This window comes from Seriola dumerili, unplaced genomic scaffold, assembly GCF_002260705.1.
Source record: "Seriola dumerili isolate Sdu_G_001 unplaced genomic scaffold, Sdu_1.0 BDQW01000025.1, whole genome shotgun sequence".
Taxonomy (NCBI): domain Eukaryota; kingdom Metazoa; phylum Chordata; class Actinopteri; order Carangiformes; family Carangidae; genus Seriola; species Seriola dumerili.
In genome coordinates, this window is record NW_019174280.1 from 21,454,140 (window position 1) to 21,471,818 (window position 17,679).

The 17,679-nt window shown below is 41.7% G+C and overlaps 1 protein-coding gene across 1 annotated transcript in view; it reads right to left on the reverse strand.

Annotated features, from left to right (window-relative positions):
* Nucleotides 1-17,679, reverse strand: part of epha7 (EPH receptor A7) — a 90,180-nt gene that overhangs the window by 11,730 nt on the left and 60,771 nt on the right. The window contains exons 7-10 of the mRNA XM_022764640.1: nt 9,824-9,950; nt 7,412-7,581; nt 4,515-4,628; nt 1,656-1,711 (exon numbers count right to left, since the gene is read on the reverse strand). Of these exons, the coding sequence (XP_022620361.1) occupies nt 1,656-1,711; nt 4,515-4,628; nt 7,412-7,581; nt 9,824-9,950 (467 nt within the window). The remainder of the gene's footprint in view (nt 1-1,655; nt 1,712-4,514; nt 4,629-7,411; nt 7,582-9,823; nt 9,951-17,679) is intronic.

Genomic DNA, 17,679 nt, shown 5'->3' on the forward strand with positions numbered 1-17,679 from the left:
TTGCAGCACACGTGTTGTAAAATTGATGAAGATGTTTTCTGAATTCGCTTGTGTTTTGTCTATTTGCGTTTTTTTTTTACGCTGCGGTGTGTTGAGCTCTCAGGGCCACCGTACATCAGCCTTTATATCTGATTGGTGGAAGTTGTTGTACTGGGGCTGCAAAAAAAAAACTTGGAAATACAAAGTAAGTCTCTATAAATGAAACCGAAGCAGATTTTGTAGGGAGGTGTGGAACCAGGTTTTTTAATTCTTTTGTTAATCTGAACCTTGGGCGAGACATTTAGTGTTTTCTTAAAAATGAAATCCTTGCAATTTCAAATAACACTGATAAGTGACCGTTTCATGAATATCCATGAAGTGAGAGTGGAAGCCGTTTGTAGAAAATAATGAAAAACCAACAAGGTTAGAGAAAGGCCACAGACGGGGTAGGGGGGGTTACCATTTTTACAGAGTGCTCCAAATTAACAGCAAATTACAGTATTATGCACTATTAAGTGAACAGACCACTCAAGGGGCCTGTTACACTATGCATTTTAAATTCCACTGATAACAATATAACCTGTCAACTTTAAAATTTAATGAGATAGTACAGCCTTAATACTCTGAATAAACACTGGACAAAACAGCACGACTGAGCAGCGAGCTCAGCAGCTGGAGAGACGGCACAGTGGCCAATCCAGCAGTGTAAATACAACAAATGCATTGTGCTCCAGCGAGGGGGGGGGGGCAGCTGAGATTTCCCTCCACTTGCTCCCATAATTGCTTTGTCCATTCGAGATGTCAGCGGATCTGATAGGAGATGTCTTATCGCGACTTCCTCGCCACTACATGGCAGACAAATTGGGCCTATATGTTGAATTTGGACACTATCTGCCTTCTGTCGCCCTGGCAGCCTCTCGTCATTTGATATTGCATGGCAGATCCCTCCATTAAGCTCGACACAAGCCTTGTTTGTGTTTTTTTTTTCTTTCTTTCTTTCTTTCTTTAGCAGGTGTGACCTGCGAGCCGCTGAGGTGGATCTGGCAGATACTTAGCGGGAGCCAAACCTGGGCTCACCAGCGCTGCCTCTGCTCTAGCTGCACACTTTGTGACACCCCTGACCCTTTTGTTTCCAAATCAGCAGTTTGCCTACAGCGAGGATCATTACGGCTCCACTTGGGGAAGCTGGCTGCAGCTGTATCTCCGGGGGCATCATTAGGAATGGTGTCTCAGTGTTAAAAAAATAAATAAAATAAAAACCCTCACACTGATAGAAGACACATAGAAGCAGCACCTACGACAGAGCAAACTGTGTGTACACCAGGAACTCTGTCACTTGTTAAAACCATCTATGTTATGGCTTTTACATTTTTAAAGGACCCTCCTCCCTCGTGGGTCAGGCCTTTACTCCCTCCCTGACAGCTGTCACATTCATGCCTTTGTAGTTTCCTGACTTCTTCATCTCGGCAGCCTGAGCGCAGCCGATCAGCACCAGATGTTAGCCTGATTGTTCCCAGCTTCGACTCAAATGAACTGGGATAAAACAATCATGGCTCGTGGGTGCTAATAGGTTTTAGGGCACCCTTCCTGTTCATTATTGCAAGCACTTCAAATGTCTGTCTTTGTGTATACACATATAAAAGTGTGTGTTTGGGCTGATGAACGAAGGCACTCACACTGGAAGTAGAGTTCCTCATCTCCCTCCTGATCCGCTTTGCTGTACCCGCAGTGTCTGCACGAGGGGGGAGAGAAGAAGAGAGTGGCAGAATCAGCTGATTGTGCGGGAGAAATAAACGCCCTCAGTTATAAGAATTTTAATGTGGTGACTGACGCTGCGTCTGACAAATCTCCCAACAAAACCGGGAGCACTGAACCCAACAGCCGAGCCTGGGGAAAGTAGCTCGAGCGTCTCAATCATGCAACATATCAGATAATACACACACTGCAGAGGACTGTTCAACATGTCTTATCATAAATATCAACGTGTTGAAGGTTCGCTCAAGCCACAAGTGATGGATATGCACTTACTATAGATGAAAACAAGTCTCCACTGTTCACTCTGCATTTTTTTTAACTCTTACAACTCCATCCTGTTTTTCACTGCCTTCATGTACAGGCCTATGACATCATCAAAACACATCGTACTCAGGCATCTCTAGCTATTTTGAACTCATTTGTAAAAGCCAGGAAGTGAACCTTTAGTTAAGTTATTTTAAACTCTTTGTCAGACTACTGTTTCCATATGTTGCTTTATTCACAATAAGATAGAAATGCCATCGACCGATGTGTTATTGATTTTACTGTGTTTATGTAACAAAAAGTTTTATGCAATTATTTTGAAATTGAAATATGAATGCATAGAGCAGTGGTTCTCAAAGTGAGGTCTGGGGACCCCCAGGGGTCCTTGAGGTTGCTCCTGGGGGTCCCCACCCAAGTGGAATAATTTATTTTCACTACATTTCCATCCACAAGTAACACAATGACAGTATGTGTGAAATAACTGTGTGAAAAGTTTGAGAAACACTGGCACGGACGGCAGTGTCCATGTTCCTGGGATATAATGTAAGACAAACAAACAAAAAGCTAATTTTTATGGATTTTGTCACTTCCTGTTTTTCTTTGTCGTATAAATTCACAACATGGGAGCTGTAAGTCTCATTTATTTTATGCAAAGACTATGTTCCAGGCTGAAGACACAGAATCAACAAAAGACAAGCAACTGCATATGAACATAACTGCTTCTCTGATAAATAGTCAAGTATAGAAGCCTGTGTACATTCAAACTTAAAGACATCCAAGGTGCATCCAATCACAGAGTGCAGAACTCCATTACATGCAGAGCTGCCAGTGTGTGGAAACCTGATGACTTCTGTACAAAACTGACAGGAAAACATGGTGAAGTTGAAATAATTAAAACTGTTGGTTATCTTACAAACCTGCAGTGGCGTTAGATTTACCAGGGGAGAGCTGCGTTTCAGTGTAAGTGTCAGTAAAACCAAATCTTGACATGGGAGTTTACAGGCAGCTTTGGGATGTATGTCTGTTTGCATCACTTGGTTCACCTGGGTGATGCAAGCAAGGAGCGTAATGTCGTCATGGAGTTGGTGAGTTCCCATACACAAAGGTAATATATGTGCATATATTAATATATATAGGCTATGTGTATATATATATATATATATATATATATAAAAAATAAAAACATATGTAAAATAATATATGATACCTATTAGACAATAGGCAATTTCATTTCTTGACATATACAGTATGTCTAGCTCATACAAATACATATGTTTATGCACTGTATGCTTATGTTATAGACATATGTTACATAAATATATATCCATCCTAAAGCCTGTCAATGTATGTTGACTGTTTAAATTAATGAGAAATTAATCAGAAAAATATATAGTGTATATATGGTATTATATATAGTGTGTTGTTTTATTAAACTTATATATATAAATTAAATATACTGTATATCATTGATATATGTGGTTGTGTTGTGCCATATAAAACCTATATCTTCATATATCCAGAGGATGTATATTTGTAATAACTATATATCATCTTATAGGTGACATTCATGGCAACATCACTCTTGATATAAGGACATATATAAAATAAATTACATTTCTGTCTGGGTAAGCTGTGAGATAAAGTTGACCTCTGTTTTTCTTATGCTTAAAGTTGGATAATTCTACGTTATATAATGTAAATATTACATTTTTGTGGAACTGCACCATAGTTTATAGAAGTTTAAAAATCAAAATGTAGAGGTAATAGATTGGTCTTTGGGAAAAGTTAGCATTAGCTTTAGCTCCTGTTTGTCCTCTAACCCTGGATGTCCAAACAACAATCAAGTGGATTGTTATTTAAACTGAAGATAAAGTGAATTAGTGTCTTTTTATAAATGATTTCTACTCAGATTTATGGATCTTTGTCTTCGATTGCCACCGCAGATTCTGCTATTACTGGAGAGTTAAAGTCACACTGATGTGTCTGACTTCTGTACATCCTGGTCTGACTAAGTTATGACTCGGAGAAGAAGGCGGGCAAGGAGAAGCTAATTGTAATGAACCCAACATTAACAGCAAGCTCTGATGAAATGCTGTTCGTGCAGATGGAAACACAGCTGAAGTATGTGAGGAAATGGTGATAATGACAATGGGCAGGGTGCTTTGTGATGGTGGAAAAAAAAGCGCAGTGCCATACTTCATCCCGCCCTCAGGATCTCACAGTCACACACAGGAATGCAGAGCCAAAGCGTTCTCGCTCTGGAGTACTTGTCTCATAATGGCTCTGCAAAAAATGGCTTAAAATTTTTTTTTGTTGGGGCTGCAGGGATAAAAAATAAAAAAATAAAAAATGATGCATTACAACCCATTAGCACAGCATGCCACAAGATGATGGGTGCACGTGTGTGTGCGCATGTGACGACTCCACAGACGTGGAGGCCTGTGAGTGACAGAAAGGCTAATTGACAAGCGCAGACTCACAGGAGCGGAGAGTCAATGGGGCCCGCGAGAGCGTACCTTCTCCCGATGATGAAGCCGAACACCATGAACACCAGGATGATGGTCCCCGCCACGGCCACCACCGCTATGATGATGACGGGGTTCTGCTCGCTGGAGACAATCGCAGCTGATGAGACGCACACACACACACACACACACATGGACAAACATGCAAAGAGAAAGAGAGAGAAATGCACAGTGAGAACTTCAAGCACATCAAAGAGCAACAATCTGCAGGACATAATTGAGCCAATGAGCGGCCTGGAGATTGATAAACCCACCCACCCCCCCCCTCCTCTGCTCCCCTCAGAGAGTGGAGGAGGGGAGCTTCTATTTTTGAGCCGTCCTTATACACACGGCTCTACTGTTTCAGAAAGTGGGCTTAATAGTCCCAGACGGCAACGACGATGCCCTTCATCTCAAACAAAGACACATTCAGGTTGGATTGTTTCCCATTCAGAGCTCTCACAGTGCTCAGACTGTTTGCATTGACACACTGCCGATTGCTCCGAAGAATGGCTCCCCGTATAAAGTCAACGCGAGGGGTGTTTGTCGGGGGAAAATTCATGCATTTTAAATCAAGTGAATCTGAGATGTATAAATACTTGGAAAGAGGAGAGAATTATTTTTTGTTTTGTTTTGTTTTGTTTTCCTGGCCTGTCTGAGGAGTAGGGCGATGAATAACGTGGTGACATTTGATCAGCTGTTACTGTTCAATATTTCCCTCAATTGTCTAATTCGGGAGGAATTAAAAGGACTCAACTGTCGTATTACACACCGGCAGGTTTCTCTCTAGAGGCCGTCACAGAGGAGACTAGTGGTTCACTGTGCTGGACAAGGACACTTTCGCTGGATTGCAAACTTCTAACCTTGTTACAGGACACACTCTGCGTGTGGTATGAGTAATTAACGTGTCCTTTTGTGCAGAAATGTTGGATGGGAGGTGGGCGGGGGCGTATTTTATTGGGCAGGTTGGATGATGGTGGAGCTACAAACTAAGGAGAAATGACTGAAATAGTGACTATGTGATGGATTATAATAATTCTTCATTATCTTTAACAACCAAAGTGAAGATGTCACTATGACCGTGACACAGACATGTTGCCAGATTTGGTAACACTGTGCCTGCACACAGACTTACACCGAGACCCGTGTTAGGCGTATTTTTCACATTGTGGATGTTCCTTGAACATAGCACATACCCATGTTTTTTCCAAAACCTTTAATGAAGGAAGGAACAGCAGTAACTGAACCTGATGTGTCCATGTTTACAGTATCTATATATACAGTATATCTAAAGCACAAACAGCTCACAGCAGCCTCCCTCTCCAAAACCCACAGTAACACACTGTGATACTCAGGGTAGAGCTAATGTAACTGATTAGCTTTAAATGAGTTTATCCTCATGACGCTACAGTAGCTTGTCCTTATGCTTTGAGATTTTTTTTTTTTTTTTTTTCCCATGATGTCTTGTCAGCATAAAGTCAAAGCAATTTGTGTTTGCTTTGCTTGAAAGCAAATAATTTCCCAGGGCTATTACTATAATAGCTGGAAACATTAACAGGTTGTACATAAATCTGGAGCTGAAAGCCCGTACTACAAAATGATGTGCTGATATACTGCTGTGGTCATAGGCTGCTTCTGTTTGAGGAGGGTGGGGGGTAGGCGTCGGTGCGTTTGAGGACATACTAAAATCTATTAAATCAGACAGGGACAAACTTGCAGGAAAAGAGGGGATGACCATTGAAGAGGTGGGAAACGTAAGACTGTATCACGATGACACATCAGTCTTCACTTTTACTACCTTTGTTAACTCATATAGTAAGTGAGTGTAGCAAGTTCATTCACACTTTTACATTTCTGTCGTGGCCAGTTAGCGTGGATTTCACTTAAAGATGACTTCTTTTTTATTTTGCACACATGTTAACAGAACTAATTGCACCTGACTCAGAATTATTGAAAAAAGATGGCTGGACTGTGAATGACTTAAAAATAATTTTGACTGATGAGTATGGAAAAGGAAAACCATTTTTTCCACATAAAACTGACCTACTTAAAGGGGCTATTTGTGTTTCTTTCGAGCCGTGAGCAGGCAGTGGGGACTGTCGCCTGCCAAGAGCTTCAGCCATCATTGTGTTTACAAGACAACAAGTTATAATACGTCCTGTGAGCAGCGCTTCTTCTTCAGGGCAGGCTGGAGGCTGCAGTGACTCGGTATCGGAAAGTGACCAGACGGACTGGGGCTAGCTGGTTAGCGTGCTAACTTCAGTAGAAGAAAAGACGTGATAGAGACAAGAGTTAACATTGTTGTTGCTTTCCACCTCTGGAGACAGCTCTTGGTGAATAAAGGAATGAAGTTTGATGCTGAACTTACAACGTTTCTTTTAGACTGGTAAGTAAACAGCCGTTAATGCTAACGTTAGCTATGTAGCAATAGCAAAACTTACAAATATCTCCTCTAAATGACCAATTCGTCAGCACTGAGGACAACAAAGCTCTCTATGAAACACAATGTACATTAAAAATTGTCTATACTGCATCCTTCTCTGTGTTCAGTTGTTTTCCACTGCAATTTATACTCATATGTGTATGCATACGTTTAGTTAACCATAAAATATATAAAAAAATATTGACTGAATCTAAATGTCTTCACGGTCCATGTGGAAATGAGGTGAATGGAAACAGAAGGGGAGGTTTGAACTGTGGGAAAAACACAAAACAGAATTGCTTTGGGTGATATGTGGATGCTGTTTATATGCTCAGAGCCCATTTTCTGTTCATATCTGAATAATTTATACACATTTGTTTACATCCCTGCTATACAGGAAGCATATAATGCACAACTGCAGCAGTAGCAGTGGAAAAGGATGTGTACCCCCTCCCACCCCCACCCCCACCCCCCCACAACCACCCTACCTGTGGCCTCCTCCTTGGTAGTTATCTCCAGTCTGGGGCCATAGGTCCCATACCCTGCCTCTGTGAAGGCCCTGATCTGGAACACGTAGGCCGTGCTGGGCTTCAGGTTGTTGACGGTAGCTGATGTGGACTTGGACCTGACTGTGGAGTAGATCTTGTCCTTCTGATCCTGTGCAGAGGAGAAAAAAAGAAAAATCATCTTTTATTCCAAAAAACAGTTATAGGGGGGAAAGAAAAAAAAAAGAACATCTAACTGCTGTGTAAAAGCCCGGCTAATAATTGAGTCTTATTGAAGTGTTGTTATCTTAACGTCTTTGCTTCAAAAATACAGATATACTTCAGAGGATGTAATTACCTGCACTTTGAAAATGAAATGAGTGTGATTAAACCGAGTTTCATCCAACTGGATACACAGAGTGGTGATTTAAGATGAAAATATTCAAATTTAGTAGCCATTGTTATATTCAGTCAATACATCATACATTCTAAAATAGTGTAAACCTTATTAACATTTCATTTATCAGAGCTGCAGAGACAACCAGGCCTTCATTTACAAGAGAGAGGCTTTCCTCCATGTTCCCTCTTTTTAGTATAAATTTTCAAACTTTAGTAAGATGCATCTGCATTTTTCTGATCTGCTCCTGGTTTAATTTGCTGTTGATACACCCTCAACATTTCCCCTGTGTTTACTTGTTGTCTAAGTAAATTAGGCATAACGTATATTTCTACAGCACCACCTCCCTCTGTACAACAGGGAGAGGCATATCATACTCACTACTCTGCCACTCTCAGTTTCTGCTTTCTAAGAAATGCTGTTTTCAGTCACAATTTAATTACACTTGCTTCTACTTTGCTGTTTTTTTTAACATCAATGAAACACAAGGGTTCCTGCACAGATGTTTAATATTAAAAACCATCCGTTGGCTTTTAAAGGGCATAAGGTCACCTTTTCTGGGTAGACTTATGTGAAATGTCATGAGGAAGCAGGGTTTATTGATATAGTGATTAAAAAAAAAACAAAAAAACAGCAAAGTTGAATCAGTTGAGAATGATAAGCTAAAGAAAACCAGTATTTATGTTAAAAACATAAAGTCCACTGATGAACTGATAACTGCTGTGGAAATGTGCATTATGCTGAAAAGTACCATACAAACTATTGAACCATAGCAAAGTCCACCTATGGGTGGGTGATGTAATGACTATACTGGATATATCACTGCTTGTTGGTCGCGGGATGTAGTAAATGACTATCTCGTGCCACGTGTGTGACATAGAGGAGGTGAGGTGTGTGTGTGTGTGTGTGTGTGTGTTTTTGTATCTGCGGCGGAGGGAACTGGATAGAACGAAGAAGAAGTGAAGCACCAAAGCGAGTTTATACGTGATCAGAAACGGTAACTGAAGATGGAAGCGGACAAATTGGTTAAATGTCTTTCTCAGGGAATTTTGATAGAATATCGAGATACATCGTGTATCGTGATATAGCCTAAAAATATTGCGATATTATTTATTTATTATTATTATTTATAGGCCATATTGCTCAGCCCAGCCGAGTTTAGTACCAGCTTTTCTTTGATGATATTTGAGATTCATAAAATTGGTAATTATGCTTTATATTTATTGTAGGTTACAGAAAAACCTCACATTTTTTACTGCAATAATAAATAATAAATGAGATGTCCTTCCACATAGAGAACATAAACACGTATAAAAATATATCTTCTCCATCAAAGAATCCATTTGGATGCACAGTGTGCACGCATTGTGTACTCTGTTGTTGAACTGTAAATGTTTTGCTCGGCAAAAGCCCAAATGGAATGCCAGGGTCTGTTAGGGGTGTAGTCGTTGTTTCCAATTTTCCACTTTTACAGCTGGGCAGACCAAAGCCACAGTACGTGACATAGGAGACTGATTTGTCAGTGTGTGTGCGAGAGGCTGTGGCCAAGCAGGACTGGCACCGGAGCTCTGCTACCCTGCCTTTGATTTGCAGGGTTAAATTCGCTCCATTAAACCTTTGCTGTAAAGAGCTGATGTGTTCAGACTTGAAACACGGAGTGGGGGGGGGAGTGGAGAGGGTGGGGAAGCAGAGAGGGTGGGGAAGCAGCAGTATAATCTATGTGGGAGGGGAGAGGAGATAACAGTAACAGATTGCTAATTCTGGCAGTGCAGCAGTCACGGATTGTGTGTGCGTGCTAACATGTGCGTGGGGGTGGCTGTGAAGGACTATAGCCTGATTAAAATCTTATGAGCATCTCATTCATTATTGCAATTATGAGACAAAGAAGGTACTTGCAGAATCTTGTGAATTCCACTCACAGCAGCATGCAGATAGAATACAAAATGAGGAGTCGGCAAAAAGTGAATGCGAACTGAGAGAAAGGGAAAAGGTTTCAGGAAGACACAAACAAACTCACTTTTTCGTAGTATTTGATTTCATATTCCGTGATGACGCCGTTGGGCTGCTGCGGCTCCTGCCAGGAGAGCTGGATGCTGCGCTGTTGCACTTTCTCCTTGATGACCTCGCTGACCTGGGATGGAGCTGTTTAGACAAGAACATGTCAATAAGCGAAGGGCAAACCCACACACACACACACACACACCCCCAAACACACGTACGAGCCAGCCACAAATCAGCCGCACTGACTCCTCCGCCAACACTCACTCAGAGACACTCACCCAGCTCATGAATATTCATGGCGTGCTCCTAAATGTTTACACCTCATGATCGAAATTTCAATTACAGTGCAAACAGCGGAAGATAGCGTTACCCCCTAGCCAGTGGAAAACTGCAACATGTAGATTATGAATAACAATTCAGTTCAATTAATTCCAACATTTCCAGTGGAACAAGCAGGCACTTACTCTCCCTGATGACAGAGCTGTTGAAAAAGCCTCTCAGAGGGAGAGGGGTGTACCTATAACCCTCTGACACCAGTCTTATGCACACCAATTATCTCTGGCTCTTTGAGTGACTCATTTGAAGTGTCTGGCTGCCCGACTAAGTGCTATCACATTTAGATTTGCTAAACAGCACATATACAGTTTTATTTATTAGATGTCAATACCAACGGTAAATGATGACACTGAACTTAACAACCTTGTTTAGATGGAGCTTAAAACCCACACTGCTGCCATGTAATGTCTCAGCAGAGACCTACAGCCCTTTTATTTACCGTAACTACTCCTAATGCTACTACTGCGACAGCACAGCCCCTGCTACTGCACCACTACTGTTGCTGCTGCTCTCACTGCTGAAGCACCAGCCACTGCTACTGCTGTCATTACTAATGATGCCACGGCTACAGCTGCTGCTTATGCTACTCTTAATGCTACGAATGTTACTACAACTACTTGCTAATGCTGCTAAAACTCCTCCTGCTGCCACTGCTGCTGCTAAATCAATCATTATAATTACATGGAAATCAAACGGGATTTAAGGTCGATAAAGCGGCACATTTCTTGGCAACGGAAGAAGACGTAAAAAAAAACACTGACATATTGTCACTTTATAAAGTTGATATGGTGAAGTTGTTGTTCGTAAACTAGTTGCTAACTTTGTCTGCTGTTTGGTGCTGGGCAGGGAGTGCACAGTGGGTTAATTAGAGCTTTTTTCCACTGATAATAGCTGCTGCTGGAGATGAATTGATGAGAGTTAAGAATAGACAAAAACAATGAGACGAGAGTCGCTGAAATGCCACGCATAACAGAGAGCAACTGCAGAGTTGAGGAATACTGTTTGTCACGACACCTACCCTGTTCATATTACAATATTTTGATCCATTTATACCAAAAAACACTGATTAGTGTTGCTTTAAGTCTGCTACTGCAAAATTTTGACCTGTTAACAATACAAAACAAATTGCTTCAAGTATTTTGCAAAATTAATGTTTGTTTTTCTTGACTCTTGTGCTTTATTCTTTCTTGTTTTAGGATATAAATGCTAATTTTTATAAAGTTCCTGCAGATGATTTGTATTATTAAAAAGCAGAAATATTCTTCATTTGCTTACAGACTTTTTTCTTTCCACCCTAAATAAAATGAGTTTTGATAAGCTGGAGTGTATCACTGCTGCTGCTAGTTCTGCAGCTGTGCTTGCTGCTTCTAGTGCAACTTCCATTACCTTTACATCATTATCATCATTATCTTAATTATAATCACCATCATTTTACAGCACCATTCTTAAGGACCCCGGTGAGGGAAAAAAAGGGTAAGCTTTTTGGATTACTAAACCTCACCCCAAGGAGATGATGCTTTCAAAAAGAAAAAATGCTTACTGCAAATCTGCAACACTAAACAGCCCCAAAAATCCTTTCTGTAAACATACTGTGAAATGTTGATGACTCATGCTGCTCTTGGGGCAAAACATATTAATTAACAAGTCTTCGCAAGTTTGAAAAGCTGTCCTGGGGACGACTTGAACTCTGAGGTAAAAGCCACTTGTCAGACGTCGGGCTTTGATTTGTTTCCTGGGTCTTTTTTTTTTTTTTTCCACGGATCAGCAAAGTGCTTTCAAATGAAAGCCGAGCCTGTGAATGAAGAATTAACTCCAGAGAACATGTGGATTCTTAAATGGCACCGTAATCTCATGACTCCAGTCGATCATGTCATCATGAGCAATTCATATAATAATCGTTTGATGGTGTGGTATGTTCCAAAATCTGCAAATTGTACTGTCAAGAGACGACAAAGGATAAAACCCTTTTCTCTGGATGGTTAAAAGCTGCTGAAGTGCTGACGTGTCTGTGTCATGCTCAGTGATCCAATAGGAGCGGACCTCTGCAGCCTTAATGCAGCCTGACCCCAGGTTGTTGTAAGATGACCTGCCACTAATAACTCCGGCTGGATTAAAACCTCATTAGGCCTCATCAGCATTCCTCACAAGTAAAGCACACAACAGCGGACACCCAAGACCTTGTCAAAAACCTGCTGTTGTGACATGTCCCTTCATAATCCACCCAAAACACAGGAACAATGTATCCTTTCTCAGCGGAGTCGGCCGGTCAAAGGGACGATTGTGTTTTCTCTCCCGAGTCACAACAAGCAGTTAGTGCAGCTTAACTCCGTCCAATTTGGCTGCTTTCTCTGCCCCCGTCCAGACGGTGTCCTTGAAATATGGACCTTTCTCATTCCCGCTTCTAATTCTGGTCTGGGTTTTATGGGCACTAAGTGATGCTTCTTGTCTGTGTTTACTGCTTTAATCTGACATTTGCTTTCATGCCCTGCAGATGCATTTTTCTACCCTGCATGTGCATATAGTGACACTGATATTCACAGAATAGACATATAAAGTAAAGTTTCAGTGACTAATAGCGAAACATTGTAACTTATTTTACACTTTTGGATGGTGAGTCGAGGTGGGCGGGGCTTGGCTTGCCTTGTTGTGACATCACAAAGTTCCAGAAGTCCTGACGGCTGGTTTTAAGGCTCAGTTTCTGAATACAGGCTGTGTGCATTTCTCTGTGGACTGAGGCTTTGATACTTTCACAGTATTAATATAGAACCTAGAGCTGATCAATAATCAAACACATGGACATCTACCTTTATACAATATGGGATCTTTAACTTACAGTATAAAGTACTGCTGTTTAATCCTCTGTCGATGACGTAATGTTTTGAAAATTCACTGGAAATGTAACTAACTGTGACACAACACGCTGCCTTGAACATAAATCTCCTACAGCACCTTTACAACTTATTTTACTTTACTTTTTCAGATCATCAATAAGAAAGAAAAGGACCCACATGCTGTTTTTAAGAAAGAGGTAAGAAAAAGAAAACATAATGATTCATGGTGATGCAATCCAAATCCATCTCTTTGCCTTTTTCTGTATCGCTTGCAACCACAGACAAAACATATTGAAGATCTGCTTTTTTTTTCTGCCTTTAACTATTCAACAAATATTCAAAATGTCAAATGTCTTAATCTAAGAAGGATGATTACATGTTGTGATCTTATTCTATTACAATAAATCACTATGACGTTAAAGGGGAAGGCTCCAGTTATTTGGAACTGAGTGTCCATAAAGTTGAGGGACTCATAAGAGAGCCGTTAAACTGGATGCAGCAGAGGCAGAGAAATCCTGACTTTTAGTCCCTTGTATGGCAAACGCTTCAAAGACACTGGATTCTGCCTTTCCCATGATGCAACTCAGCGGTATGTTTGGTTAGATGAGTGGGACCAGGTGTCTCAAACTGCTGACCTAATGACCAGTCGAAGCCTTTTGAATATCCTGAGATCCTTCAGATATCCTCACTTTCAGTCCCTATTTTGGGGCAAGCTCCAAAAACGCTGGATCATGCAATTCCCAAAATGCAACATGTCTGAAACTACCAATCTCAGACCAGATCTAGCCTTTTAGATATCCTGACTTTTGGTCCCTAGTACAGTTCAAGCCCCAAACATGCTGGATCTTACACCTACCTTGATGCAAGCTGTCGGTCAAACCAGGGTCTTAAACCGCCAGCCTGAGCAGGCTGAGTTTGATCAACCCTGTGCTAATTTAAAAAAAGAATATATGGCTCTGGCTGAGGACGGCAGCGCTCTTCACTCATGATTGAAGTGGCAGCAGTGATATTGCCTGAGACAGAGAGCCGGCAGGCAGCATGATGAGCTACTTTCCCACACAGCTTCTCCTCTTTCCAGAGTGTGACGCAGGCTCAGGCACCAGATCTGCCCCATTTACCCCCCTTTGGCCCGCAGCTGTAGTAGCAATGACTCAGCCCAGCCCGGCCTAGCCCAGCCCATCCCCGCCCCTCCTTCACTCCCTTACCACCGCCACGGGTGACAGCGAGAGCCGTGGCCCTTGTGTTTCCACTGAGATCATGAGATCAGTGAACGGTATTAGCGGACGCGGAGTTCCAGTTGGGCTAAAAGGTGCTCATTCCACGAAGGTGATTTTCAGAAAGGAAACGCAGTCACTCTCCATTTCTCTGGGCTGTGAATGAAGAACGGAGTTGTGCATTATTCTAGAAAAACCCTGCTCCTCTGGCTCTCTCTCCGCCCCCCCCCCCTCCCCGTGGAGGCACTGTGGTGACAAGCCATTAATGACTGACTTGACATCACGGAGAGCAGACCCAGTCAGCCGCTCTCAGACTTTTAGCGTACCTGTGGGGCTTAACACGGCGGAAAACTGTATAATTGTCATGCCGCTCTTAAAGAGACTGGAAAGGCATTTGTGCATTCATTTTTCAATATTAGAAAATGTGTTAGTGACCCTGAAAAGCTCCTCCTTTAAAGCTAACTGATCCAGAAGCCAGTCACCGCCGTGCTCTGCATTTGAATATCTTATGAATACATTAGACGGTGCGTTTTTTAATATCCTCTTCTTTCACTCAGCCGGCTGATTCAACTCTGAGGCAGAAAAAAAAAACAGCAGAGCGGAGGTAGTTCATTACATAAGCGTCTTTTTCTCTGCCTCTGTGCTCGCCTCATGGACCGTACCGATGCTATAAACTCATATATTAATTACTGCTGTTTTCAAGATGTGCTTGTGCGTCTTAATGCCAACAGCACCATCTGTGTCGACGTGCACGGGATTGTTGGTGTTTAACAGTGTTTTAAAGGTTTTTAATCTTTTTTTTAATTTGAACAGGAAATTTCAAATGTTTCCTTTAGGAAAAAAAAAAAAAAATTCCTTTGGGCTCAATGTCGGCACAGAAAACAAACGCAAAGCACGTCTGACTTACAGTGTCAAAAGGTGGAAATGAAATATGTTTGACAAAGGAAACAGTGCAGACATTTGGATGTTTTGAGCTTTCAGAGCAGCAACTGACACTATGTGCTGAATAAAAGCACATTTGACACATTATGAAGAGTTCTTTCATCAGCTTAAAGCTGTGCTGCTCTTTTTGCAAAAATCAATAATAAAGGTCTCATATTTTAAACTTTTCTGGTATTAGAAGTGTTGATCCATAAGAAGATATATAAACTTTTTTTTGTAGTTTTATATCTTCTCTCTCAGGCTTCTCTCTGGAGCTCTAGTAACAACAGGTCGGCGAGCCAATCAGAAGAGAGGAGGCTAACGATGGAAATCTACATTAAACATATTAAAAATGCTGCTTTACCAGCCGGCTCTGCTCTTCATTACATCACATATTTTACACTCTGACTTCTATTGATGCTTTTAACATGCTGTGTAGGTCTATTCAGTTTCCTCTTTCATCGCTGCAGCTGAGCTGAATATTTACAGTTCAGGGGGAGACTCAGGTTATTAGGCTGAAGTCTTTTTAACACATTATCTACAGCAGCCTGTGAAGAAAAAAAGGACTGCTGACAGTTTGGTCCCGGGCGTGGTTGACGCTAACAAGGTATGACATAATCAGGATTACTTCTACTTGATGTTGTGACTCTCATAACAGAGCAGAGAGTGGCTGATGTTAAATGTTGGCAGCTCAGGAGAAACGTACGTTTCAGGAGCGGCCTACGCACAGTACCCTAAAAATGTCCGCCATACAGCAATCGGTGAAAAACACTGACTTTAAATGTGAAACTGCTTTATTCAGTGATATAAACGGTCATGATCACCTGGTCTGTTGTGGAGAGGACCTCTGTGGACAATTCGTCTACCGGTGAAAACCTCCTGAACCACTGACACTGAAGGAATCCAAACCAGGAGAAGCTTACGGCAATGGCGGTGAAGACAACAACTAACATCACCCAATGCCATCTTTTGTTATTGTTTTGATTGAGAGACCCCTATTGGCAGAAGTTACATACTGTGCATTTGAAGGTGCACTCCAGCTATTATTATTGGATTATTATCTAAGCCTGAAGACATTGTCAGGAGTTATTTTCTCAGACTTGAAAAGACTTGACAAAGCTCCTTTAGAGCCGCGGAGGACTAGTAAACTGACTTTCATGTGTACAGTTGGTGGAATTCCCCTTTAAGGTCAAGGCTAGGCAGCTTAGTAAAGTTAAATGAAAAACCACTTTGGATGACAGTAAAAGACTTCACTCAGTCTCAGAAAAATGCCTTGCATGAGCTGAGGATTGTACGGTGGTTCATTGGATTTCGCTGGTGGGATCAAGATCAAGCATTGAACAACTTCCACTCGGTGCCATGCAACCACGGATAGCATCTTTCTTTAATTTTATATAACCTTTTAGCCCGTTTTAGCCTGTTTTGGTTTTCTCGCCTACAAGCCACTTTCTGGAAGGAAGTTGGCCCCTGTTGTCTGTGCTACTTGCAGCGTGTTTGTGTATTTGAATGTATTGCAAGTATTTGCAGCACATGTTGTCAAATGGATTGTGTTTTCTGAATGTGTTTGTATTTTGTCTATTTGTATGTGTTTTCTTAAGTTGAGCTCTCAGGGCCACCGTAAGAACCGTTCTGATAAACCCACAACTTCATTCTGCTCCCCTGCCTTTTAAAACCAAACTCAGATCCTTGAAGGACTTTATATCATCCCATCTGATCAATATAATTCGCTTACAAGATCTCCGTTACAAAGACCATGTGGATTTTTTGGTGTCAGGACGCAGGAAAAAAGCTGCAGCGTGTCTTCCCATCAAAGCGGTGGCGGCATCATCTCTGGAACAGTTTGATAGTGCGACGATGCCAATTCACCGCTAACGCTTCAGGTGGAGGTGCATGAAATACCCTTGAACCAACTGTGTTTGAAAATAGAGTTTTAAAGAGCCTGGCAGAGGACAGGGTGCTCGCTGCATAACAATGCCAGTCTAGGCGGGGACACCTTTAGTGACCATGCAGGGAGGTCAAAGGCGCCTCTGCTTGAAAGCAATTAGCCGGGGCCTGATTTGAAGGAGACCTAGGCTGGGATCTTTCATGTTCTATAGGGCTGACAGCTTCAGAGGTGATGGGATGATTATTAATACATATCAGATGCTTTCACCGCTGACAGCTCAACACAGCCATCAAATTTCCCCCCTCATTATTTTGCAGTTCAAGGACCTCACTATCATATATTCACATCGACTCTGCGGATCAACAGAGAGGTATCAAATCCAATTCTCTTTTCCTCAGAGCTTTTTTTTTTTCTTCTTAAGTGCAACAGTGAGGTCTGATGAAATGTGCTTATCAGATGACGGTGGATGTTCGGCCAAAGAGGAAGCGCATTAGATGTCAATAAGAGTTTCTACAGTTAAAAGAATCCCCTCTCTTGAATTCTCCCAGTGCTCAAGCAGGCAAATGTTTAGTTTTTTTGTTCCTCCCAGAGTGCATCACCCACACTTAACAGCTTAAGTACAGCCCCTGTGCTCCACTGCGAAGCCCAGAATCAGAATCACAGCGGAAGGTCAGCAAAGGGAAAA